The sequence below is a fragment of the Heteronotia binoei genome, unplaced genomic scaffold (genome assembly GCF_032191835.1).
Source record: "Heteronotia binoei isolate CCM8104 ecotype False Entrance Well unplaced genomic scaffold, APGP_CSIRO_Hbin_v1 ptg000532l, whole genome shotgun sequence".
Taxonomy (NCBI): Eukaryota; Metazoa; Chordata; class Lepidosauria; order Squamata; family Gekkonidae; genus Heteronotia; species Heteronotia binoei.
Window position 1 is genome coordinate 675,099 of NW_026800046.1, and position 26,653 is coordinate 701,751.

At 43.4% G+C, this 26,653-nt stretch overlaps 1 protein-coding gene across 2 annotated transcripts in view; it reads left to right on the forward strand.

Moving 5' to 3' along the window:
• The window catches only part of LOC132590674 (P protein-like), a 92,282-nt gene that overhangs the window by 7,690 nt on the left and 57,939 nt on the right, over positions 1–26,653 (forward strand). For both annotated transcript variants that reach the window (XM_060263642.1, XM_060263643.1), the window contains exons 2-5: positions 5,989–6,087; positions 8,075–8,266; positions 19,399–19,456; positions 22,816–22,888. In XM_060263642.1, the coding sequence (XP_060119625.1) occupies positions 5,989–6,087; positions 8,075–8,266; positions 19,399–19,456; positions 22,816–22,888 (422 nt within the window). The remainder of the gene's footprint in view (positions 1–5,988; positions 6,088–8,074; positions 8,267–19,398; positions 19,457–22,815; positions 22,889–26,653) is intronic.

A 26,653-nucleotide genomic window follows, 5' to 3' on the forward strand; every position in this document is an offset into this window, starting at 1 on the left:
CAAGAGTGTAGCATTTAAAAAAAATCAAGTAATTAGTAATGGACATGAGGGAACTTACAAAATTTGCAGGGGGCATCTCACTACCCCTGTTTCTTCTTTTCCTTGCCTAAAAGCCCCTACAGCCTCCTTATCCTGGGTCTCACTCTCAGCTTAATCTACTTCACAGTGTTCTTGTGAGACAAAATGGAGGAAAGCAGAACAATGCAAGCTGCTTTGAATCCTCATGGTGGAGACTAGAGGAAAGTAAATTAGGTACTGTATCTCAGTGCCTTCCTGATATGAACTAAATTAAATTAATGAACTGGATCCAGTACGTGAGGGAGTAGCCAAAATAATCCAGTTTAGCCTGGGAGCATGGGAGCTAAGCAGGGTCAGCCACAGTTGGTACTTGGGTGGAAGATAGGGTTGCCAGGTTTGTGTTGGTAAATACCTGGAGACTTTGGGGGTGGAGCCAGGAGAGGGTGGGGTTTGGAAATGGGAGAGACTTCAGCATGGTATAATGCCATAGAGTCCACCCTTCAAAGTAGCCATTTTCTCCAGGGGAACTGATCTCTACCAGCTGAAGATCAGTTGTAAAAGTGGGAGATTTCCAGGCCCCACCTGGAGGCTGGCAACCCTAGTGGGAGACCACCAAGGAAGACTGGGGTTGCTATGTAGAAAAAGGCAATGGCAAACTACCTCTGCTCATCTCTTGCCTGGGATGGGGTTGCTATGAGTTGGTTGTGACTTGATGGTACCTTCTTCTTGCCCCATTAGAGTCTCAGTTTTTGGGTTCCATCCAAATAGTCACAATGACTCCATTTATAAAAAGTCTCAGGCTAGTTCCTTTTATTCTAATAGCAAAGTCATCCAAATCTTTGGATACTTAAATCTGGTGACTGGAGCTGTGAATGGGCAAGACAAATCTTTCTGCAAACCTGAACAAGGCTGCATGGTTGTAGAAAATTATGAAATCTAAATATATATATACATTGAGGAGTTTAAAAAATGCAAAAATGATAAAAGTGTCTGTAGCTTTAAGCAATGGACTGCCTCAGTGGCTGCTGTTAGGCCACCACAACATTCCGAGGCTGGGTTTCAGTGATTAAAAATCCAGGGGAAGGGGGCAAGGCCCTTCCCAGGCCTATTTTAACCTTTAAGGGGAGGATTCATTGGGACTAGGCCTGATTAGGCTTACCCGTTCCAGGCTGGAAAATTCCTGGAGATTTTGTGACCAAATTGGAAGCAGATAGGTTTTGGGGAGAGGAGCCAAATATAAATCCGCAGAGTCCAACCTCCAAATCAGGCACTTACTACTTTCAAGAGTTTGACTTTCCAGGGAACTGAAATGGCATCCGAAGTCTCATGAGAAGAGGTCTCTGGGGAGTTTGGGAACTAGCATGCATGGTTAGATATTTTTGAGAAAGTATGGGGATAGAAGGAAATAAGAAGGATGATCTCATTTGGCTTTTGGGAGGAGATGTCATTTAGGCAGGTAGACAGATAGCTGATGATAATAGGGTTGCCAAGTCTGACTCAAGAACTATCTGGGGACTTTGGGGGTGGAGCCAGGAGCAAGGGTGTGACAAGCATGATTGAACTCTGAATGGAGTTCTGGCCATCACATCTAAAGGGACTGCACATCTTTTAAATGCCCTCCCACCATTTGGAAATAATGAAGGATGGCGCACCTTCTTTTGAGGCTCATAGAATTGGATCCCATGGTCCAAACTTTTTGAAACTTTGGGGGCTGTTTTGGATGTGGTGCCTCTACCTCAAAAAATAGTCCCCCCACAGATCAGTTCTCCATTATACCCCATGGTCTCCATGGATATAATGGAATACCCGGCAGACATTCAAGCCCCTTCCACTTTCTGATAACCCTGAAGAGGGAGGAGGGCCTCGAAACCAGAGGATCCCCTGCTCCCAAGTGGGAACTGGCAACCCTTGGTGATAAGCAAGATGGCAGGTTGCTGCCCCCAAATCTGCTTCTTGAGGTGACCTGAATATAGAGCTGACCCTGAATAGTACACCCACAGAGGCATATCTTCTGATTATTAGGTGAGGTAAAGTATATTATTTGTTTCTTGTTTGTAGGATGTGTTATGCAGTAGAAAAGCCCACGGTATCCTACATAAACCAGAAATAATGTATTTTTTCTAAATTCTTAGGATGATTACTTCACCCACAATAGTTGATTTATGTAATGTGTTCTTTGCAGGTTTTTTTTTTAAATAAGCAAGCTCTGATAGATTCAGATTTTAATCTTTCTAGGAGTGATAGGAACAACTTTACCTCTTCAGTTATGCCAGTGACATGTGAAAACCAATCCTCTTTAAGGTTTCATTGACAGCTGTTTTCATCATGCAATCCTGAGACAGAAAATCACGGACCTGATGTTAATGAATATGCCTGAGAAAATGAATTGTGCTAATTGTCCAGTCCAGTCAAGGTGGAGTGGGGGAAAGGGGAGAAGGAATAGGGAAACAGGCCTGTGTTTACCAGATATTCTGGTGTCCTTTATGAGGAAAAAGTTCTGCAGATTGTCAAAGTTGTTTGAATTTTTTAAAAATAGATATTTTACAGAATGGTAGTGTTTTTGTTTTTGTTTTGCCATGGGCATAGGATTGCTAGGTTTGCTTCAATTTACAAGAGATAGTACAGAATAGATAAAACACTGTAGAGATTGAAAGCTTGTATTCTTTCATTAAAAGAAGTCAAGAAAATCCCTTTTCTTTTCATGCCTCTTGTCTAAAATATACCACAGTAAAAGGCCCTTTTAAAAGTTCCAGTATTGTTGGGTTTTGTTTTTTTTTTTACTTGAGGTCAGTTAAAGCTTTATAAATGGCAATAATTGTGCCCCACACTTGTCAGGCAAAATTACAGAAAACAATTATTTTAAATGATAAATTCTATACCCTCAACTCCCCCCCCCCAGCTATTAAAGAACTCATGTTTTTATCACATGTTAATAGTAACATGTATTCAGGAGGTTGCCATTAGAAATCTGTTCATAGTTGTATAACAGTATTAAAAAAGATTATAGAGCCAGAAATATTTGTTCCAGTCCATTTTGCTAGAAAACAGAATATCTCCATACAGCAAGAAATATGGGCAGTTTATACAGTTTATGCATTTAATCTATAGGTAGTACTTTCTGCCCTCTAACAGAAGTACCCTGCATTAACTTGAAAAAAAAAGACACGCAAGACAGTTAAAAGAAAATCAACGCAGGGAACTTTTCAGACTTGTGTGTATCCTGCTTATGAAAGGAGCATTATTTGTTTGGCTTCAGATCTTGGACCTATTATTTCAGATTAGAACATGTGACATAATTATAATCTGTCTTTGAGCATACTAGAGAGTGCATTTCTTCTCATCTTGCTTATTGCAAATTGTCCCATTTGGAATTCATTGTAAGGACTTTTGAAGGGGAGACCCCTGAATAATTATGAACACCCCTATAATAATAATAATAATTGAAAATATGGTTGTGCCTTCAAAAGAGAATGTCTGATGCAACATTTAGAGTGACTGTTAAGAGGCCCCTCAGAGGAGCTTCTGCTAAACTGTTAAAACCAGACAGCCCAAATGGGTGTGAGTGACAGATGTGTATTGATGGCAGACACGTTTCTATAAGGAAACTCCTTGCTGAATAGATAAGCAGACACACTGGAAAACTACCAGGGAGAAAGGGGAGGGGGGAAGTGAATCAGATAATGTGTAAGGGGCCAACCTGCAGGTTTGCTTTTCCTTAAAGCAGATGGTCTGAGAAGTATGCGGGGTTCATTATTTTTGGCAGCCTTGATGCTCAAATGAACCTTGCTATTGGTGCCAAATAGTAAAATACCTCGTTTTCAATCAGTAATGTGCGCCTCGTTATTTCCCTGCTACACTTTCTGTATGAAGCCCATGATATTGGCAGACATATGTTTGCACTATGAGTTCTTACTCAAAGTGTTCTTGGTGAAATGACATTCAATCTTCAGAATTTTAGTCAACAAACTGCTCTCTTGGATCTAATTTGAGGCTCTAGGGCTTTCAGAACATTTCACTGAGTAGGGATAAATAATGTGATATGTCCTTAGACCATTCAGTCTGAGGAGGGGGAAAAAAATACCACCATGGTATGGTGTGACTGGAAACCTGAAGGCCTATAATATGTACTAGGTATGTGTAGGGACGTCAGAATTTGATAATTGGGAATTTACTTGGGAGAACTTGGGAAGAGAAGAGTTTTGAGTATGAATGTTTTATAACCAGCACATTTTGTAACACTGAATGCCTGTGTTGCCAGTTCTCTGGTTGTTCCATAAATAAATACGAAATGTTGAGGACGACGATTACATTGAATCAGCTTGCTGCTCAGTCCCTTTTTTCAATCTGTTTTTTTAGCTCACTTTTCTGAGACTTCCACCGACATTAATTAGATTTGTGTCACTGATACTGGAGATGTGACTTTAAAGCAATGACTTGTGATTTAAATCAGTATCTTGCATCTCTTCTGAAAGGAGAATATACCAACTCTGGCACCAAATTATTTAAGAAATAGTAGATATCTAATTCAACTTTTAAATCCTCTTTTAACAATTATCTGAAGCAAAAGTTCTTCCTGCACCCCAGCTTTAATACAGTTATATCTGAGAACAAGCAGTTAGGTTGTCAGGCTAAGATAAGGGATCCACCTTTAACACCCAGGGATATTTTTCAGTGAGTCTAGATGACCCCTGGTGGCCAGGAGCAGGCAGTCAAATCCAACAATTTTGCCGAGGCCTCATGTGTCACTTGACTTGGTTCCACCAGAAGGAAAGGCTGTCCTGGGCCCAGTGCTGCTGCTGGCACCCAGGACCAAGCTAGCACCCTACTGACACCCTTGGCCTTAGAGCTGCTGCAAGAACTGGAAATGAGTTTGAACCTGAGCCATGCCTTGCTGCCAGGTTCAGTTTAGACAGAGACTGGCTTCAGCAGCAGTTAGCACCTGCAACAGCCTTGTGTTGTTGGCTGATGACATCATCAGCCTGCAGTAAGGAAATCCCAGCCTCCTTAGACAAGACGAGAGCTATCCAAAGGAATTTAGTTGGGCAGAGCTATCCAAAAGAATGCTGCTGCCTCCATCTGGTCTGCAAGTTTGGTGTAGTGGTTAAGTGTGCGGACTCTTATCTGGGAGAGCCAGGTTTGATTCCCCACTCCTCCACTTGCACCTGCTAGCATGGCCTTGGGTCAGCCTTATCTCTGGTAGGAGTTGTCCTTGAAAGGGCAGCTGCTGTGAGAGCCCTCTCCAGCCCCACCCGCCTCACAGGGTGTCTGTTGTTGGGGAGGAAGGTAAAGGAGATTGTGAGCTGCTCTGAGACTCTTCGGAGTGGAGGGCGGGATATAAATCCAATATCATCATCATCTTCTTCTTCTTAATTGCGTCCCAATTAACTTGCTGACCAGATGTAGGCAGCAGCATTCCGATTATGCATGAATTTGTGAAAGAACTGAACATTGTGAATATTTTCTATACGTATCCTGCATGTTTTGCAAGATGCTCCCTGGAGGAAGGACCTGGCGGTCCGAAACGGGCTTTACTCTGCTAGTGGTCCATTGGAGCTCTTTTCTGGACTTATGATGTTTTGGACTTTTTGCACAATGGTGTATATATGTGCATAAGTATGCACATGCAGTATGTAAAATTATGAGGTTGCTGAAATGCACTTTTTCTTGTTTGAATTATATTTTGTAATAGCATTTTTCACAGAGTGGTTTGTTTCATTTCGTCCCACCTGGAGATTGGCAACCCTAGCCTCCACAGAACTTGAGGTGTTTGTCAGTGGCTGGCAACCCTAGTTTTCCTTAAATCATAAAAAGTCCAAAGTGAACTACTGACATAATTTCGCTTCCTAGCAGTTGCACACCCCTGGAAGTAACTTAGTCTAATATCTAGTGAGTTAATATACTCTCTTCAATATATCGTTTTAGGAGGTGATTGCAGTTACGCTTAACTATTTGTTTTCTTTGTTTTTAAAGGTACCATTTTAGTTTGCCCAAATTCTTCTGCACAAGATCTAAAGACAGCTCTTTTACAGAAAGAACACCTCTGTTGAAAGTTTCTTCTGAAGAAAATGGGTAGGAAAATTGTATTTGACGTTAAGGTCTCAATATGTGTTAATCTTGAATGGTAAATTTCTGATTGCACATCTCTGATTTTATGTCCTTTTTGCCTATTTTGTAGACTTAGAGTCTCCATTCTGAAAATCTTTTCTGCATGGTGGTGCTACATGCATTTGAGAAGGGAATAATATATGTCTCATACTGTGAGTGATGGTCTGGAAACTTTCCGTGCTAGGACCACCAGAGCCACTAAGAGTATGTGGTATAGGGATGCCAATTTTGGATTGGGAAATTTCTGGAGATTTGGGAAGGGGAGGGACCTCAGCAAGGTGTAATGCAGTACAGTCCACCCTCCACTGCAGCTGTTTTCTTCAGGGAGCTGATCGATGTAGACAGTTGTAATTCCAGGAGATTTCCAGGCCCCACCTGGAGACTGGCAGCTCTATCTGCTTTAGCAGATAATGTTCATAGGCTTATAAACCCCATTTGGAATGTTGTCACAATGAAGTGCTTTTCAACATCCTTCATGCAAAGGACCTCTAGACAACATGAGCAAAAGCACGTTAAGGGCTTGTTAAAAAGAAATATGGTTTGTATCAGGCATAAATTTCCTCAGCTTGAAGTGATTTTTGTTTCTTCTAGAACAGTGTTCTCTTGAAATGAAAGAATTTATCAGGAGATCAGCTTGAAGCACACTGAGAACATTTTAACTGATCCTAGACAAATACAGATTGCCATGCTAAGCACTCACGTCAAGGTTGTTCATCTTAATGCTAGTTATGAGAGAGGCTCTCCCACCCCCACACTCTTATGGAATGCAATATGTTTTTGGTTGCTGCTCTACTGTGAAGCAAATGAGAAGATTCCTGTTCCACAGTAGTGGCTAAAGTGTGGGCAATGTAATTTCAAAACTTTAGGAAAGACATTAAATAAATAAATTTATATACTAAGAATTGGTGTACTAATATCAGTAGTGTAAAAACATAGCAAGGAAATACTACTTCACCAGAAAAGATGGTGAAACTAATTTTCTTCCTAAAAGGTACTTAGGAAAGGAAAAGTCCCCTGTGCAAGCAACAATCATTTCCGACTCTGGGGTGACGTTGCTTTCACAACATTTTCATGGCAGACTTTCTACGGGGTGGTTTGCCATTGTCTTCCCCAGTCAGCTACACTTTCCCCCCAAGCTGGGTACTCATTTTACTGATCTTGGAAGGATGGCAGGCTGAGTCAACCTCAAGCCGGCTACCTGAAAACCCAGCTTCCGCCGGGGATTGAACTCAGGTCGTGAGCAGAGCTTAGGACTGCAGTACTGCAGCTTTAACACTCTGCGTCATGGGGCTCTTAAAAGGTACTTAATCAATGCACAATTCATTCCATAAACTCTTTCTACAGGTCCCTTCTTGTTTTCTCATCCCAGAATTCTTTCCTGTATTGTTGCCAATCTCCAGGTGGGGCCCGGGGACATCCTGGAATGAAAATTGATCTTCAGATGAAACAGCACCCCTGGAGAAAATGGCTGCTTTAAAGATGCCAGACTCCATATGGAACCTGGGGATCCCCCTGAATTAAAGCTCAGCTCCAAACTACAGAGATCAGTTTCCCTGAAGATGGATGCTTTGGAGGGTAGACTCATGGCATGGGGCCCTGTCCTCCCCAGACTCCATCCCCAAATCTCTCTACCCCACATCCCCCATAGGTAGCAAAGAGGGACCTGACAACCCTAAGGTGGACACAATGGCATTAAACCCAGCTGAGGCCCCTCTCCAGTTCCACTCCTCCAATATTCAGGTATTTCTCAACCTAGAGCTGGCAATTTACTCTCTGGTCATTTGGGTTTCTACCTTACTAGGTAAGCTCATTGCTGAATTGTGGTGGGCATAGTTCTGTTCTCAAAAGTGTAGTATCCTTAATCTTTGCTGTGTCCCAGGTTGTTAATACTACTGACGGGTCTGGTTTTAAAAAGTGGTGTGCACTGATGTTTGCCAATAATGTTTTGCAGGTTAACATGCATGGCTGTTCATAACACAGATTTCACCACAGATGATGATTCTTGGGAAAACAGTTCTGCTGAGTTTGAGCAAAGGTTTCAACCAGGAAGTAAAAGGACCAGCTTGTCCAAATCTGCTACCTCCTCAGAGAAATGTGAAATCTTGGACACCTTTCATGGCAAATTCAATTTACATAAAATGAGGTATATGTCCGCCTTATGTTTTTCCATTAATATTTCTGCAAATGTCAACAGCTAAGGGAAAGAGTAATGAAACTGATTTTTCCTTCAGCAAATGAGTAAAGCAACACTCCATATTTTTTGTCTTATCATGCCATTGATTTTCAGGCAGAACATCCAATGAAATAGATGATAAAATCCCTTCAGATTTATAGCCCCATGTAATGCTAGGGGCTAAGCAAACAATCCTCTTAAGCTTTCAGAGTTAGTTTATGTGAAGGGAAAACATGTCTATGTTTATAACCTTGGTTGGTCTTACAATCACTTATTTTTAAAAAATCCTATGAAACCACTTCCGTGGTGAACTTAATTATTGATGCTTGGGTAGTTTACTAAACCTTATTTAAGAAAATCTGGTATAGTTTCTGCATTTCACTTTTAACATATAATATAATATTAATCCTTAGGGTTAGTAATTTATGCTAAAGACTTTCTGGGTTCTTAACTTCCATGTAGAATTATGGCTGGAGAGAAAACATATTTCTGGCTTTTCTCTGTTACCTTTTATGGGTTACTGCACTATGGTAGCCACTTTAACTCTGGTCGCTCCCTCAGTGTTTCTGTTATGCACCATTGTGGGCAGTGTCAATTGTGAGGTTCTTTTCCCTGGAAATGGAACCCCTCCAATGGTTCTGAACCCTTCTCTTATTTTAGAATTTGATCCTAGCTTTCACACATACTGAATAACACATGGGCAGCCAAACCCAGACATATGTGGTAGCTGGCCGCTTGGGCGTGGGCGGATCTACGGCGCCGCTCGTTGGCTTCCAAAGGGGAGACATTATGCCACACTTGGAGAGGGAAGAGCGGCCTGACAAGCGAGAGACAACCCGTCGCAATGGTGATTCCATCCAGGCGCACGCCATTGGCTCGCTGCCAAGGTGGGGGAAGTGCAGGCTCATGTGGAACCATGGGATTGGCCAGCCCATTGCACGTGACCGGGCAAGGGGGTGGAAAGCCTGTGCCTGAGAGGCCGTCAATCCCCACACTCCCTTCTGCTGTCAGAGACTCTGCCATACCATACCATACCAAACCTTTAATGGCATAATAGATTCAGATAAAAATACACAGAATATAAAAATTTAAACATTGGAGAGATTCTGCCAAAGGCAGGCTGGCGGGCAGAGGCATGCGCAGACAAGCAGGAAGTGCCAAGTGCAGGAGTTCCCTTGTAAGCCGAAATGCCCTCAAAATGAGGATGGGGAATTAGTCAGGTGGGCACCTGGCTCACTAGGGATCTTTTCCCAATGTATACAAGATTAACCATCCAGAGAGTAATGCTTAAAATAATAGGGACTCTAATTAAGTAAAACAATTACAATTTATTCTAGAAAATATAGGCATACATACAAGATAGAATACTCATACAATCATACATACAGTCCTAGGAAATATATAGAGAGATATAGAGGAACACATGGGTAGACAAACAGCGTGATATTTACCTATCGTAGTCTTCAAGAAGGCTCCAATAGCGACATAAGAGGATGGGGGAAATGGACCCAAAACTGTGGCCAGAATTGGGGATGGATCTAGACAGCGGTACTGCTAGATGCACACATGAGTGGAGTTGGGTCAGAGGTTAAATAGACTACCTTAGACCCTCAGGGGCTGGGAGGTATGAGGGAGGAGAAAGGGGAGGCTCTGCAGTGGCCATAAGGGCTGGACATCTGCAGTAGCCAATAGCAAGTTAATTGGTGGCACCTAATTGGGTGCCCATGACTGACCAATGAACAAGCTTGGTCCAGGAGTACCTGAGTAAACTTTCAGGTTGAAAAGGACCTGGGGGAGGCTCCAAAGTGACAGTTGGGAAGAAGAATAGAAGTGATTACTGGGTGGGGAATACTTAAGACTAAATGGACTTATCTAAAAGGGTGACAACAGAGAATCAAATGCTGGCCTAGGTAACACCCAGCTCATACAATGGAACTTGGCTGTGGCTGAAGATGGTCTTCCTCTTCTTCAGTCTTCTTCTTGGCACCAGTCTTTGTCTTGAGTTCTGTTAGACAAAGGCTTAGGCAGTCTGGCAGGATCCATGCCTGGTTAAGCTTGATTGCCTTATGTAGAAGTTGAAGCAGCTGTTGCATATGGAGTCAGGAAAACAAGATGGATTCTGGTGGTGTTAGCCTTTGGTTCATGGAAACAGGCTGGAAACTGTTTGCCTGTACAGTTCATGGTGGTGTGGCTTCTTCCACTGCAGCGGCCAAGACTGGGCACACAAGGAGCAGCTGGAAGCTCGTCTGTAGTTCTGGCTAACACCCATCCAGAGATGTAGAATGCTGCTGCAAAGCTGAGGCTTATAGTATCCACATAAGCCTTAGCAACCGTGGGCAAAGTCCACTTCTTAGAGCAGATGTGTGCAAGTCAAAACTCCAGGCACCCTGACAACCATACTGGTGATAACGATGTCCATGTGTATGAAAAGTAGGGGGCTTTTCCTTACACCCTGACCTAGACAGTGGCTGGAATGTGTGCCTGGGAGCTATTTTTGCAGGTATGACGTTGCGCCTCTCGGGGGGGGGGGCGGCGTGTCATGGGCCAAACTGTTTAGGAAGTTGCCTAAGCCTGGCCACATCTGGCCAAACTGCTTAGGAAGTTGCCTAAGCCTGGCCACATCTGGCCAAACTGCTTAGGAAGTTGCCTAAGCCTGGTTTGGAGGCCCTCCTCCTGCTTCAGGGTCATCAGAAAGGGAGGAGGGAAATGTCTGCTGGACACTCCATTATTCCCTATGGAGAATAATTCCCATAGACTTGAAGGCATTTAAAAGGAGCACAGTCCTTTTAAATGTGATTGTCAGAACTCCCTTTGGAGTTCAATTATGTTTGTCACATCCCTGTTCCTGGCTCCACCCCCAAAGTCTCCTGGCTCCAGTGTTCCCTCTAAGCTGAGTTAGTGTGCGCTAGTTCACAATTTTTTAGCCTCCAGCTCACACATTTTTGTCTCAGCTCAGAAAAAATGGCCCTAGAGCAAACTAATTTATGCAGTAGCTCACAACTTTAATGCCAGTAGCTCACAAAGTAGAATTTTTGCTCACAAGACTCCACAGCTTAGAGGAAACATTGCCTGGCTCCACCCCCAAAGTCCACAGATATTTCTTGAATTGGACTTGGCAACCCTGCCCCTACATGAGGCCCAACTTTCTAAGCACATAGTCAGGTGCATTCATTTAATGAGTAGTTCCAGGGATAAATGGTTACTTTCCATTTGATAGAAAATAACTGGAAGAATCCTCAGGTGGAAACCCCTGCATTAAGGGCAGAGAGAATTGGTATTTGCTGATGAAAGGAGGAAAGGACAAAAATGTTTGTGTGGTGATTAGGGACAGAGCCCTATGAACAGTTGCTACTATGTGATCCTAAGGTTTACTCAAGGATCATGAGAGGGACAAATGCTGTATATATTTCCAGAACAAGCATATGTGAATTCCCAAGGATTCCTAAGGACTGGAACCCCTACATAGAGTTGGCAATCCTCAGGTGGGGGCAGGAGATCTCCTGGTTTGGAGGCCCTCCTCCTGCTTCAGAGTAATCAGAAAGCGAGGGTGTGGGGGAGGGAAGGAGGGAAATGTGCCCCTGGGGGGGGGGGAGCTCAATTAAAATCAACCTCATTCCAAGTCTGGGACGTTCAGAAGTGGGAGGTTGCAATCTGGGGAGTGGCTCTGGTCCATGTTCGGTATGGAAAGTTCAAGGGCGAGAACCCCCTCATCATCCTAGACCCTTGCCAATACGGCTTTCGCCCGGGTTATGGGGTGGAGACAGTACTGGTCGCCCTGGTAGACGATCTTCAACGGCATCTGGATCGGGGTGGTGTGGCGGTGCTGATGTTGTTGGACCTGTCGGCTGCGTTCGACATGGTCGACCATCGGCTACTGACCCGCCGCCTCGCCGACGTAGGGGTGAGGGGGTCTGCCTTACAATGGCTCCCCTCCTTCCTCGAGGATCGGGGACAAAGGGTGGCAATTGGGGGCGAGCGGTCCCAGAGGCGCACACTGGACTGTGGAGTGCCTCAGGGGGCAGTTCTCTCACCAATGTTATTTAATATCTATATGCGCCCCCTTGCCCAGATCGCCAGGAGACATGGACTTGGGTGCCATCAATATGCAGATGACACCCAACTCTATCTGCTAATGGACGGCCGGCCTGACTGCATCCCAGAGAATTTAGACCGGGCCCTGCAGGATTTGGCAACTTGGTTGAGGAGGAGCGGGCTGAAATTGAATCCAGCGAAGACAGAAGTCCTCTGTGTAGGTCGGGGTGCTCGGGGAGGGGAAATATCTCTCCCTGTCTTCGACGGGGCGCCGCTAAAAGTGGCGCACCTGGTTAGGAGCCTGGGAGTTTTACTGGAGCCTGCACTATCAATGGAGGCCCAGATTGCAGCCACTGCCAAGTCAGCCTTTTTCCATCTAAGGTGGGCAAAGCAGTTGGCTCCCTTCCTAGAGCGCCAAGATCTGGCAATGGTGCTTCATGCAACGGTCACCTCGAGACTGGATTACTGTAATGCCCTCTACATGGGGCTGCCTCTGTACCGAACCCGGAAGCTGCAACTGGTGCAGAATGCAGTGGCCAGACTGTTGTTAGGGCTTCCTAAATGGGAACACATACAGCCTGGGCTGCGTGAACTGCACTGGCTGCCAGTTATATACCGGGTTCGTTACAAAGTGCTGGTCATTACCTTTAAAGCCCTATATGGTCGAGGACCTGTCTACCTTAGGGACCGTCTCTCCCCATATGAACCACAGAGAGCACTGAGGTCAGCCGGGAAAAACTTGTTGACTATTCCCGGACCAAGAGAGGTGAAGCTGCAATGTACCCGTAACCGGGCCTTCTCCTCTATAGCTCCGAGCCTATGGAACCAACTTCCAGAGGAAATGCGGGCCCTGCGGGACCTCGAACAGTTCCGCAGGGCCTGCAAGACCTTCCTCTTTTGACTGGCTTTTGCTGATGAAAATGGAAATTGCTAAGGAAACCGCCATCATAAAAGTAAACATAGCGTTAGCACTTTTATTAATTTAATCTAATCTAATTTTAAAACTTAAGCAGATTTTTAATTAAATGTTCATGTTGTTTAAATGTAATTTTATCTATTTGTATAGTTAAACTTGAATTGTGTTGTTAGCGCCTTGAGCCTGCTCTGGCGGGGAGGGCGGGATACAAATAAAATTTTGTTGTTGTTGTTGTTGTTATCATGGTGGAGGGCAATCTATGCAGCCTCCTAGGTCAGTCCTGGTTCCAGGCACTGGGCATCCAAGTGATGGGGATCCATTACACCCCCGTTCAAAGGGATTTTCAAAGGGTGTGCGAAGAGTTCCCCAGGGTTTTTGATGGAACTCTGGGGACATACACCGGGGCCCCCATAGCCTTACAACTATACCCCAATGTACAGCCCATACGGCTAAAGGCCAGGGGGGTGCCACTAGCTCCTAGGCCCAAGATTGAAGAGGAGCTGGACTGCCTCGTGGCCCAAGGGGTTCTGGAACCAGTTGCCAATGCAAAGTGGCAGACTCCCATAGTAACCCAGGTCAAACTAAATGGCAGCATACACATCTGTGCGGACTATAAATGCATGATAAATAAGGCATTACAGGGCTATTCGGAAGTATACGGCTGTCAATGGAAAAGGCGGGAAAATAGCTTTTGCAGCCTCAGGGGAGCTGCTTGCCTACTTTCCCGCCTTTAGTAGCCTCTTCCCGCCTCTCCCATAGTCTCCCTGGGATCAGGGAGGGGGGGAGGGGGAAGAGGAGCCCCAGCAGCCAATCCAAAGCATGCATTTGCAAAATGCATTGCAAATGCATCCTTTGCAGGGCTGTTGTGTAGCTGATGGCCCAGCCATCAGCTACATTGTTGTTATTTTGATCTTTTGCTTACTTGGGTATCCAAGTAAGCACTGTTGTCTGGCCAATCAGAGAGCAGTGCTATTTTTTGAAATTGCTCTCTGTAGGGCCAGAGAACCTTTTTAAGGAGTCTTCCTGGCTGGATTCCTCCATTGCTGCTGTGTTGGTGTATGTGGGTTGGTGTGAGAGATTGTGCTGCTGCTGGCTGGCCCTTGGCTTCAGCTGCTGCCTGCTGCTCTCTCAGCCTTACCAGACTTCCCTGGAGTAGAGAAGACAAGGTAAGACAGTTTTGGGGTTCTTGTTTTAGTTTTTGTTGGTAAAAGGACTAGAGTCCCTTTACTTGCCCAAATTTGGGTGTGTGAGTACTGGGTGGGTAGCCTATTTGGGGTTGGGGTTAGGTTCTGCTGGGGGTGGGGGCCTGGGGTGGGAGTTTTTTGCTAATTTGCCCATATCTTAATTTAGTGAGAGGACTTTTAAAAATGCAGTGTCCTTTTACTTCTCCTGATTTGGGTGGCTTGGATTTCTTGGGGTTAGGGTGAAGGGGTTTTTTTTGGGGGGGGGGTGGCAAAGTTCCTGTATTGTTAAAAGTTGAGGTTTTTTTACTGTTTTAAAAGTATTCAGTGTTTGATTTGTTGCTGCTGTGTTGTGCTGTTGCTGTTACTTTTCTCTTCAGGTTATTGGGGGGGGGTGCTGTTTGGCCTAATTTTCATTGTTTAAAAGGCCACTTTTGTCCCCCTTTTCCTGGTTCTGGTTTTAGGGGTGGGGGTGTTGTTGTTGACTGATTTGGCCTGAGTTTTCTTATTGATGAAAGGCCACTTTTTAAACACTTGAGTTGCTTGGCCTTTTTTCCTGTTGTCCCTTTTCCTGGTTTGGGGGTGGGGGACTGGTGGTGGGGGTGTTGTTGACTTATTTGGCCTGAGCTTTCTTGTTGGTGAAAAGGCCACTTTTTTAACACTTGGCCTTTTGTGATTCTACTGGTTTTGTTTTGGTTTTTTAAAATTACCTCTGGTTGGTGTGGGGGTTGGCGAGGGTGTGTGTGGGCTGTGTGGGCTGGGTCACTTTCTTGTTTTTTATAGAGTAGATTGTGTGTTCTGTGGCAGGGAAGCTGGGACCTGGGTGAGAGACCCAGAACCAACAGGCTTGTTGTGCTTGGCCAGCTCTCCCCATGTTGTGTGGGGCAGGGCTGGAGAGCTGGCATCTGTAGATTGTGTGTTCTGTGGCAGGGAAGCTGGCACCTGGGTGAGAGACCCAGAACCAGCAGGCTTGTTGTGGTTGGCCAGCTCTCCCCGTGTTGTTTGGGGCAGGGCTGGAGAGCTGGCATCTGGGTTTCCTGCAGCCAGGTCTGCAGAGCAGACCTTGAGCCGATTGTGTTTTCTGTGGCAGTGATGTTGGCAACTGAGTTTATATTGGTTCCAGGCCTGCAGGGTTCATAGAGTTGATAGAGGGATGTAGTGCATTTGGGTCCTATAGAGATTCTCTGGTGTGAAGTTAGGTTTGGCTTTGGGTGCCCCAGGAATTGGACCCCCTGGTCCAATTTTTTTTTGGCCTTGTGGGTTTTGTGTGGGACAGTGCCCTGAAGCTGCACAGCAGTTTGGGGGGCTCTCCTCAAAACACCCTGCTCCCCAGAGCCACTTTCCCCACGACAATTACAGTGAGGAAGTGGCTAATTGGGCTTTCCCTATCATTGTTGGCAATGGGCCTTTTGGGGAGCCCAAAGACAGGGACCCTCTGGCCCAATCTTTTTGGGACTTGGGGGTTTTGTAGGGGAGAGTCCCCTGTGGGTTCCCTGCAGTTTTTGTGGCAGGGTTCCCCTGCCCCCCAGTAGCCTCTAATTATGCCCTATGTTGCCATTGATGTCAATGGCCCATAGGGTATAATGATGGAATAGGGGCACCCTCTTTGGGTGCCCCTGGAATGGGATCCCCTGGCCCAATCTTTTTGGGACTTTGGGGGGTTGCAGGGTGAGTCCCCTGCAGGTCCCCTGCAAATTTGGGGGCTCTCCCCTCCAGGTGGCTTCAAATATACCCTATTTGCCATTGCTTTCAATGGCCCATAGGGTATAATAGGGCCGTATATTCGGAAATAGCCGCGCATCTACTGTATATGCGGCTATTCCGAATGCGGTATTCAGGAGTATATGGGGATTCCGAATCCCCCCCCCCGTATACTTCCGAATCCGTGTAATACCGATTTTTTTTTTTTGCACATCCCTATGTGTGACTCACACTTCTGGGTAATGTACACAGAAAGGTATTCATTTGTTTTTGCAAGATACATAAATTCCACATACATATTTGGTTTTTGTGTATGTGGAGATATACATTGTTACTCCTTTTTCATATACTCAGATTATATTAGTTACTAAGAGGCCTATGTGACTTCCTGACCTGAATACAAAACTTTGACCTAAAGCCAGAATTTTCAAGTTTTTCCTGTTAGAAAAGGCTTGCAGGATGCTATTGCCGTAGTTTGTTCAGGTGCAGAAGGTCTATTGTCTGCACAATCAAAGTTCACTGTACTGAGGATTCAGTGTTTACGAGAGATTATTTTAGCTTTTCTTGTAGAAGCTACTGTTGTGAAGAAACTAAAAGCTCTTCTTGTTAAATAATTCACTGATCAAAGGATTATGTGTGGAGAGACAATGTGAACCTGAGCTATATTCCTTAAACATGCCTCCGTCCCCCAGGCTATTGACTTCTTTACTAAGTTTTCAAGCTAATGTGTAAAGATGCTGGCCAGGGGGAATTTTTTAAATAATAAAAAAGGTGCCGCCTTTGTTTTTTTCAGATCAGTATTCATTGAGCTGGTCTTTTATTTTCTTTGAGCATGTCTATGTAACCTTAATATATAAACCTGGAATTTCAAGCTAGTATATATTTTGGTGCCAGAAACATGGGGGGAAATGAGTATTTTTCTTTTCTCTGCAGTGAATATTTTGAATTATCTTTCAGAAACTTTTATTTATAATGTTTAAGTGGCTGCCTGCTTTCTTCACACTCTCTCTTCCTACGGAGAATTGAAGAAACCTACTCTTGTAGAGCATCTTGCTAGCAGAGACATACAAGTTGCCATCTTCCACATTGCCCAGGAGAATGAAAAATGGAAGCATGAATCACTGGCACATCCATTTTTTGTCACATTTCTTACTGTGTGAAAGGGTTTTTAGATAAAGTGGAACACATTATTTGAGGTTTTAAATTCCCATCGCTTTTGGCACAGAATGACATTACTATGTCAGATTAGAATTGCAGTGCAAGGTTATGGGTCGGTAAATACGTATAAGTCAGGCCTGAACATGGCTGGTTGCTAAGCTGTTAAAAGCACTGATTTCCGTAAGTCTAAGCATCCAAAGGATAACAAGGGAGGGTGCAATGCTGTAAGTGCTGAAGTTTATTAATAAAATAATATTTCCTCTGTACTATATCATGCCAGCTTACTAAAATGGGTTAGTTATCTAAGGACAAAACACTTTTTGACTTCTAAAGCATTTGTTTAAAGGTTTTTATGGTCCATTCTTGGCCTTTATAGCATTCTTAATTTTAACCTTATTTTGAAAGAATGAAATTAATCTGTTTAATGCACTGGATACTGTTGTACAGAATTTTATTTTCTAAAACAAAATTATAACCTGTAACAATAATACAGTTATAGTAGGAATGTCTTTAAATGTGGAGAAGGGAGCCATAGGACAAACAAAACCAGGTAGACAGGTCTATGATTAAAAAGTGCTATAGCAGATACTTGGAAAGACAATAATGCTAGGAAAAGTTGAAGGCAATAGGAAAAGAGGAAGACTCACCTTGAGAGGGATTGAGTCAATAAAGGAAGTGTGGCCTTTAGTTTTTAAGACTTAAACAAGGCTGTTAATTATAGGACATTTTGTAGGTCATTAATTCATAGTCACCATAAGGCAGAAGTGATTTGATGGCACATAACACACACACACTTGATGGCACACTCCCTGCTATCAGCAATCCTATGATACTGTTGATCATCCCCTAAATTGCCTTTTTTATGGGTCGGGGCTGTGGCTCAGTGGAAAAGCCTCAGCTTTGCATGCAGAAGGTCCCAGGTTCAATCCACAGCATCTCCAGTTAAAAGGACTGGGTAGTAAGTGATGTGGAAGACCTCTGCCAGCCTGAGTGGGTAATTCTGACCTTAATGGACTGAGAGTCTGATTCAGTATAAGGCAAGACAGCTTCATGTTTATTTCTACCCCATAGTGACTGATTTGTTTTTCAAATGACAGGAGAGTATAGTGTTATCAAACATACAAAGCTAGAATGTTCATGTATATTATATATACATGTACATAAGATACAGTGCCATATATCCAACTGCAGACTTTGTAGAGAAGGACTTACCTGCTTACCTTCCAGGTACAGCTCACTGACCACAGCCCCCCAACTGGTGTTGTTCCTGAAGGTCATTTGACTTTCAGTAACAGCATAAAAGGCAAAGTGGGGCTATTCATTCAAAGGGGTAATCTATATAAATCTGTCCCACTTTTCTGCAAATGAGTTGCCATTTGGTCAGAGAAGCTGCATTGTTGGATACATGTCACTGTTTTGGGGAAATAACAGCAATGAGTAGATCATCGATATCACCAGGTGAAGTTCAAACAAGACCATTATGTGTAGTTGTGAGGGCTGTGGCTTTAAATGCCATTTAAACAGAGGTAGCATGCTGTGCAATTTGACCAAAGTTGGACTATTGTGGTTAAACCACCTCTCTCCTCCCTCCAACCCTGAAGTTGAGTGATTTTGAGTTTTTGTTGTCACATTGTAACAATGGGCTTAGCAAATTCTCTGAATTACCAGCTTCCATTGAAAACAAGCAAATCTCTAACATCCCCCTTGTAAGAATATGTCTTTTCCCTTTTAGTTCTGCTCATCTTTTGAAAAGCGTACTAAGCATGTTGATTTGCCAACTGATGAAGAAAAGAGACTGAACTAGTAAAAGACTGTATGTGCAGAAAGCTGACAAATCTTTTTTTTTTTTGCAATGTGGAAATCAGCATTGATGTCTGAAGAGCAAGGTGCTCTTAAAGACATAGGAATAGTGCCTGATTGAAAAGTTAGCAACCCTACGCTAACCTGCTTTCCTACAAAAAGCAGAGTAAGACTTATAAAATCATCTGTGAAAGGATGAAAGAGTGAGACTTATAAAGTCACCTGTGAAAGGATGAAAGTTTATGGTAGGAATGGATGGAATACAACATTTCTGCTTTTTTTCTCTATTAAGCTTTTTCTCTTCACATTTGCAGGTGCTGTTTAAGATTCCTAAAAGTTTCTGGCCTTTTCATCTTTGTAGTTGTATGCTCCGTAAGTATTGGATTTCTAAAATCTTGGAATTGTTTTATAGAAGTTGTCCAAAATTAGGTCTCTGGTAGCATTTAAATAGTATCTGCTTTGCCAGATGAAAGTGACACTAGTATCACAGTTTCCCACATTACTTATTTAGGTGAGCATAACTCAGGAGAAGGAAAGTGTCTCTTTTAAAAAATTTCCCCTTTGTTCCTGGACTGGTTTTTATTCTTTTTTATGGGTGCTGAGAAAGATCAGTAGACTGAAGAGTGGCATGTTTCATGTCACCTACATGAGGCGTATAGCCTAAAACTGCTACTTTTCCCCAAAGGTCCCTCTGTGTTCCTAGTCCAGCATAATATATGGGATGGGCTATCCTGCAGCTACTCATGATTACTCTGGAATATTGGCTAGGAATATGGAATGAAGACTGCACAGAGGATCTTTTTACATACTTTCAGAATACTGTAGCTGCTGTTTTTGCATGGTTATATTGCATGACATTCTGGTAGCAGCCCTTAAGGAGGAATTCAGTTGGTCAGGTGATGGATGTGGTAGCTTCCCACTATGCCAGGCCCAGATAATAGTTCCATGCTAGTCACCTATCAGGGCTTTCCTTCTCTCATTAGGCTTTACTGGATCAATCTGAGGCTTAAGCATGTGGAATGTGCTTCCTCACTGCTGTGGTAATATACGAATTAGATCTCTAGCAGCATAAGCTGCACTGCTTGAAATGGTCCTGCCACTATTCCCATTAGTTAAGTAACCTGCGAGATAGATGTTGGTGGGCATAAAGCACATTGCAGTAATATACTGTGGAAATGGCTTCTGGAGGGTTAGCCATACTACTCTACTGCACCTTGATGGATCAAGAGTCTGATTCATGATAAGGCAGCTTCATATGTGTTCATTTTTGAACTACTCTATTGAAACTCAAATAACAAAGAGCCTTTAAAGTGTCATAGGACTCTTCATTGTTGTGCTGGTTTGCGCTGAGATGAAACAGATCTGTGAGTTAAATCCAAAAAGCTACACTTTTAGATCTATTCCAGATAGGAATACACTTAATACAAGTTAACTGTAAATCAATCACTGTTAAAATTAACAGAGACAAATGTGTTCCTCAGCCTAAGAACATGGCTACAGCTGCAATCCTAAAAACACTTGTGTGATGAACAGCAGCAATATGCATGCTAAGGACCATTGAGGACAGCAGATAGAACTCACTCTCATTGGTGGACTGCTTTGGACTGTCAGAGAGTGGCAGATAGGCAGTTAAGAAAAAGTCAGTTACAGAGCTGAGGAGAATTGAAGACTGACTGGAGAAGAGAGCAGAGGTCTTTTAGAAATGCTCTCAAGAGTGTAATGCAGAGCTCATGAAGTGGGGTTGTAAATCTTAGAGATTCTTGTGAGAGCCTGCTTTCAGAACAGCCTCTGTATCTGTCAATCAAATAAGCACATCTTGAGGGGGGAAACAGTCCTGTTATGAAGCTTAGTGTCCAAAGAGGGAAAAGACTGAAAGGCTGGAAAATCAGTCTCTGGAAAAGGGATTTTGAGGTGACAGTACAAGGTCCTCAAAAGGAGCCAAACACCCAGGTTATTAGTCTGAAGGGGCAGATAGTAACGATCGTGCTACCAGGAGAAGGTCTAGTGCAGAGACCGTGGTCTTTTACCTATCAGCACTCAAGTTTGTGTGAAACTGTGAAATGTAAATGTTAACCAGAAATATAGTCCAGTCATAAAAAGTTTAACCAGTGACATTTGTGAATCCTTGAGAGAAAGTTTAAATAACTTTAAGGGAAACACTGTATTGTGTGTAGCCAATCACCACAGAAGTGTTCTGTGTGCAGTTCTAAATGCTAAAGCCCAAACACCTGTGTATATATTAATCCCCTTTCCTGCCAGTCTGTTTTAATAAACCAACTTTTGTTTAATCCTTTCCTTTGTCTGCTGTGCCATTTTCTAAGGCATTATTTTTTAAAACAGAAAATAGTGATAGGGTGATTGATTTTTAGTGGAGTGCTGGTTAAATTGATTATGCCTGTCTCATAATTGGTGGCAGCAGTCGGGATTCAAAATCCCTCTTGTCATAATTGGTGGCAGCAGTCAGGATTCAAAACTCCCCCTTTGTCATAACTTGCCTGGGAGTAAGCCCCACTGAATAAAAAGGGAATTACTTCTGAGTAGAAAAGTTTAGGATTGCTTCCTATATGAACGTTCTTACTTTAAACATATCTTGTTTACGTGCGAGATCTCCCTATATGTGCCCTGCCTCGGCGGGGAGGGCGGGGTATAAATAAAATTTATTATTATTATTAGAGATTGTTGTGTTCTGCTTCGCAGCATCTTTTAACCATCCCTGACCCAAAGGATGTTCGGCTTGCCTCGACCAGGGCCAGGGCCTTTTTGGCCTTGGCCCTAGCCTGGTGGATTCAACTCCCTGTGGAGATCCAGGCCCTGCCTGATTTGATGCCGTTTCATAGGGCCTGCAAGACAGAGCTGTTTTGCCGGGCCTTCGGTTGAAGAAGTGGACATCCGTATTTCCGTCTGCTTGGCCTCCCTTGCCTGTCATGATGCTATCTTATCTTATCATTATTTCATTTCTGGACCTACTGCTTTACTTATATATAGAATGCGCCTAATGGAAACTACCGCCTGTGATATATGTGCTATTTGCTTTATTGTATTTTATGGTTTTAACTTATAGTTTTTAATTGTTTTAACTTGTGTTGTTATCCGCTCTGAGCCTGCTTGCAGGAAAGGGCAGAATTCAAATTAACAAAAATAAATCTTTAGAAATGTGAATGAATGGGAGTAGCAAAATTCCTTTGACTGAATCCCTTGACACTCCCGTTAAAGACTTTCTGTGGTAGAGAATGACTTCTCCAGCAGATCAAAGTCTCTCACTGCTGGAAGAAGTCTTGGTGAAAGGGAGTCATAGATCTTAGCCCCTTGCTGATTTCATAGACTGCAATTCAAATGTAAATCTCAAACTGACTAGAATGTACATTTAGTATAATCTTTCTTTTAAAATACCATATTAGCAACTGTCATATGTAGATACAAGTATCATGTGAGAGACTTATGGTGCAGAATAATCATAAATCGAGTTACATCTTTCTAAGTCTTTAGATGCCAATGGGTTTAGATTGGTATAACTGTTTTGGATTTTACTGTTTAAGGAGCTCTAAGTTTACATAGCAGTTCAGTGGGTATGGGCTTGGCATGCAGAAATCTGCAACAGGATTCTTGCTGTATGGAATCACTGTAGGCAGGCATTTAACTGACTTCAGAATTTTGCAGGTCATAGTATTTTTAAGATAAATTGTTTAATAGTTTTCTATTTCACCATATAATCACCTTATGCACCATCTCAGATTTTATTTAGCATTCATCCTGAAAGTGGAATGCTTTGGCAGATGCTGGCAGTGTCACCGATGGACAGCTACAGTATCCTTTATTTATTACTTGGTTTTTAAAAAAATATTGAGCAATGTAGTACAGAATCACTGATAATAGGCTGATTTGAAATGGCTGACTCGTTCACTAAATTAAATACTGACAGTGATTTATTTCTTTTGAACTCCAGGTACTGTCTCCTGGGATTACTTTATAGTAGTAAATGAATTCATTTGCAAATCTGTTTCCCAACTTTGTTATCTAAGTGGTAATGAAGAATACAAAAGGTCTGGTTTTTCTTCTATATCTCTTTTAGACATTTCCTGCTTATTTTTTTGAAAAATGAATTGGGTGCAGTCTGCATAATTTCCAGAAGCATAAGGAGGTATATGAGTAAATTTGGATGAAAAAGAGACTTCCAATTCAAATTGGAACACAGGTTACTTTTTAATATACCATCCAGGACCTTGTCCTGATGGTGGCATGTGAACAGCATAATGGAGGCTTGGTATTCTTGCATTTGAGAACACAACACAAATGGAACCCTATGTGCCACTCTATTTGTCCTTGACGATTAGAAGACCATCCTAGTGCACAGGAGGCCATAACATTGCATCTCAAGGCACTTTGCTATCCTAATCTAGGATCCCAGCTGCTGTACAGACTACTCAGGAATAGGAATAATATCTGTGCTCTTATAGTCCCAAGAGGCAGGTACTGGCCATTCAATGTAGACCATGCACAGCTAGGCTATCATTGCTAAACACTGATGAGTGGATGAAAGTTTGTACTCAACCTGGAGGCTGCATGATAATAGTGTGTGAGGGGTGGGGGCTGTGATGCCACCAGTGTCTAGTATAGCTCAATTACAACACTGGGTTGCCTTCCTTTGCTGGAGAGTCTGGTATTCAGCGGTAAGGTCTGTGCCACATGGCAAGGCTTAGCACCCTTCCTCCCAGCCCATTTACTAAGCAACCATAGCAGTGTTTTGCCCCCATAGTCAGAAATAACGAGGCAGACAACAGTTATTGGGAGAATCAGTTTGGTGTGGGAGAACCAGTTTGGTGTAGTGGTTAAGTGCGTGGACTTTTATCTGGGAGAACCGGGTTTGATTCCCCACTCCTCCACTTGCCCCTCTGGAATGGCCTTGGGTCAGCCATAGCTCTGGCAGAGGTTGTCCTTGAAAGGGCAGCTGCTGTGAGAGTCTTCTCAGCCCCATCCACCTCACAGGGTGTCTGTTGTGGGGGAGGGAGATAAAGGAGATTGTGAGCCGCTCTGAGACTCTTGAGTGGAGGGTGGAATATAAATTAAATGTCGTCGTCTTCTATAGGGCAGCTTTATTAAATATAACAGCAGCTGTTAACCAAATAAATGAAAGGGAGAAGCATGGGGATCCAACTAGGTCCCCCTCCTGCCCCAAACAGGGCAAGCATTGAACCCCTGGTGTGGGCCAAAAATTTGCCAGGCAGCTCACCATGTGAGTTGCCCCCAGACCAAGCCCCCCTCAAGCTGCAGAACTTGAGTGAGGACCTAGCCGGGGGGGGGGGGTGGGTCTTGCAGGCTACTAGCATAACACCTCTGAGGGCTTATCCACCAGATGGTTATTTTAAGATGGCCCATTGTGTGTGTGTGGGGGGGTTGCTACCCAGTGCTCCCCACCTTACCAATTCCTGTCTCCTTCCTGCCAAAGACCACTTATTTATTGGCACCACCTAAGCCTATTGCCCAAACTACTGCTCACAGAAAAGGTAGGCAGAAACACCTCCAGCTCCAGGCTAATTGAGTTAGAGGCAAAAATGTTTTACTCAACCCCAAATATGACAACCAGCATAAGCCCATTCTATTACATGACAGGCAGGTGAGCTGAGCGATCAGCCAAGATTGAAGTAAAATCCTGGGGGCAGAGCCACCAACTCTCTGCCCTGGAAATAGCCATGTATGTGACTAACCCAACAGTCTCGATCCTTCCATAGAGGCAAAGGAGACACTCCGTACTTAACAGCCTTGGGGCTGTTGTCTGGTAGGGCCATATTCCATTGTGCATCTGCAGTGGCACAGGACATGGGTACAGCTTGCTATTTGCATTTGCTAGGCTCATGCAGCCATCAAGTTAATTTGAAGCACCAGCAGATGGCCTTCCTCAGAACCCAGTGACCTCCATCTTTCATCCTAGACTGTGGTTTCCACAGAACTTTGAGACCTCCACCCAACCTAAAATCAGTTTCCTTCAGTCATGATCTCCAACCCTTTTCTATTTGATGTGTGCTGGGCTAGTTATTTCTGCTTCTGCTAACTCTCTCAGTGCAGTTTGGTATGAGAATAGGAAGGCAGAAAAAAGCCGATGAAAAGGTCTGTGTTCTTGTACTACATGGGGAACATAGAGAAAAAATGTGTTGTTAAAAATGTTTTGTCTATTTTCACTTTTGTTACTTAAAAAAAAACCTTTAGCCACAAGCTCTGGAATGTTGTATGTGTGTACTGTAGTTGATTTGGCAAAGCTTCATATCCCTCTGAATTTCCTTTTCTCTTTTCCTCTTTTGTTGAATATTCTCATCTGCCATCTCTCTCAACCATGCTGAAAGGAAGGCCATAGACAGTCTCAGGAGCAATATGGATATTACAATTAAAGAGGCAGACAAAGGAGGAGCTGTTGTCATCATGAACACATCAGACTACATCAAGGAGGCTCAAATACAACTCTCAGAACACTTCATTTTACAAACCACTGGACTCAGACCCCACACAGGAATATAAAAAGAATTGAACAAGATTACAAAATAATTACCACTGAGCATTCAGGAACATATCCTGTCAGACACATCACAGGAACCTCAACTTTTTATCTTCTACACAAAATACACAAACCAGGTAACCCAGGACGTCCCATTGTGTCGGGGATAGGCACTATCACTGAGGGGGTATCTGGATATATGGTCTCTGTTCTAAGACCCGCCACCAGTGTGCCTGGTTATGTCCTTGACACTACAGATTTTCTGAGGAAAATACAATCTTTGAACAACCTTCCAGAGAATACTATCTTAGCCACCATGGATGTGGACTTTTTATATACCAACATCCCACACCAAGATGGATTACAAGCTGTAAGTAATATAATCTCTGATAAAAACATAGCTGACTTTTCCACCAAACTGTGCCATTTTGTTCTCACCCATAACTACTTCAGATTTTTCAATGAACTTTTCCTACAGATCAATGGTACAGCCATGGGCACCCGCATGGCCCCACAATATGCAAACATCTTTATGGCTGACTTGGAGCAGTGCTTCCTAGACTCCCACCCACTCATACCTACCTTATACCCGTGTTACATTGATGAAATCTTTATGGTCTGGATACATGGTAAAGAAGCCCTGGATGCATTCCACCAGGCTTTCAATGACTTTCGCCCTACCATCAACCTGACAATGAACCAGTCTATGCAAGAAATACATTTTCTGGACACCACTGTAAAATAAACAATGGATGCATTGACACCACCTTATACTGGAAACCTACTGATAGGCAAACATACCTGCATGCCTCCAGCTACCGTCCCAAACATACCAAACGATCCATTGTATACAGCCAGGCTTTACGCTACAGCTGCATTTGCTCCAATCCTGCTGACAGAGATTCTCACCTGAGGGATCTACAACAAATGTTTTTGGAACTAAAGTACCCACCTGATGAAGTCAGGACACAGATTAACAAAGCCAGAATGATACCCAGAGAAAACCTGTTACAAGACAAACCCAAAAGAGATAATAAGAGAACACCACTAGTGGTCACACACAACTCTCAACTTAAAACAGTTCA